This window comes from Monoraphidium neglectum (genome assembly GCF_000611645.1).
Source record: "Monoraphidium neglectum strain SAG 48.87 unplaced genomic scaffold scaffold01784, whole genome shotgun sequence".
NCBI lineage: Eukaryota > Viridiplantae > Chlorophyta > Chlorophyceae > Sphaeropleales > Selenastraceae > Monoraphidium > Monoraphidium neglectum.
The window spans coordinates 1-1141 of record NW_014011844.1 but is presented as its reverse complement, the minus strand read 5'-3'; the positions used below and the strand labels follow the sequence as shown (position 1 = coordinate 1141).

At 70.4% G+C, this 1141-nt stretch overlaps 1 protein-coding gene across 1 annotated transcript in view; it reads left to right on the top strand.

The window, feature by feature from the left end:
* Nucleotides 1–689, top strand: part of MNEG_9000 (hypothetical protein) — a gene marked incomplete at both ends in the record, with an annotated part of 2662 nt that extends 1973 nt beyond the window's left edge. Inside the window, 2 exons of the mRNA XM_014042525.1 lie at nt 258–374; nt 625–689. Of these exons, the coding sequence (XP_013897979.1) occupies nt 258–374; nt 625–689 (182 nt within the window). The remainder of the gene's footprint in view (nt 1–257; nt 375–624) is intronic.
* Nucleotides 690–1141: the final 452 nt, after the last annotated feature.

The window sequence follows — 1141 nt, the reverse complement described above, 5'->3', positions numbered from 1 at the left end:
GGGGGGGGGGGGTGGTCACATTGGCTGCTCTGCCTGCAACGGTGGTGGCGTCGCTCACGCGGTGTGCTGACAGCTAAGGGGTGGTGCGCGTGGGCCACGGCGGGCCAGCAGCGGCACCCAAAGCGGTGCAGCAAACAAACAACACCAGCTTTGCAGCTCAAGCAGCTGCCTGCCTGCCCTCTAATAACCCCCGCCTGCCCTCACCCCCGCCGCCCGCCTTTGGCTCCGGCGCTCTTGACTGCGCCCCTGCCTCTCAGGAGGAGCCCGTGCTGGCTCAGGCGCCGCTGCTGCAGCTCGTGTGCCGCACCGCGCTTCGGGCCGGCATCAAGCTGGTGAACCAGGAGGTCCACGGGTTCTTGGCAGCTGCCGTGCAGGTGCGCTGGCCACAGTTTGCGGCGGCGCCGAGGCAGGGTTTTCAACCACGGCTGGGCTTTCCGCCGCGCGCGCGGTTCTAGCGCCTCGCAGGCGCACGCAATGGGTCGGCCGCGCGGACGCGGGGCAGAGTGGACGCTCGGCGCCATCTGCACTCACATTGTGGTGGGGCGCGCTGCCCGGCGCGCTTCTTATTCGGGCAAGCCCCTGGGCTGAGCAAAGCCTCGTCCTCCCGCGCCTGCGCCCCCTCAGGTGCACTTGGGGTCGTTCCTGCAGCGCGCCGCGCGCGTGCGCATGCAGCGGGCGGACGTCTGCAAGTGAGGGGCCCACGGTTTCAGGGTTCAGGGGTTCAGGGGGTCCACCGCTTTCAGTTGTCCCCGGTTAGTGAGCAACTGCAAGCGTCTGGGGATGGTCAATTGCAGAGCCCCCCGCTGCGCGCCGCGCTTTGTGCTGCTCCCTGCCCCTGACAGCTTTGGCACATGCCTGCCTAGCCCAGCCCTTAACGAAATCAACCGGCCCTCCCAAGCACACAGCCGCACGCCCGTCCACCCCCTCGCCGCGCGCCGCCCCTCTCCCACCCTCTCACACGACCGCCCCCGCCCCTCACAACCCACGCGCGCGCGCGCGCACGCAGGGAGCTGCCTGGCGTGCGCTCGCGGCGCGGCGAGCGCGACCCCCGGCAGGACCTGCTGCGCATGGCTAAGCGCGCGCGCGACGAATATGATGCGAAGCGCAGCGCTGAGGAGGAGCGGCTGGTGCAGCTGGGGGG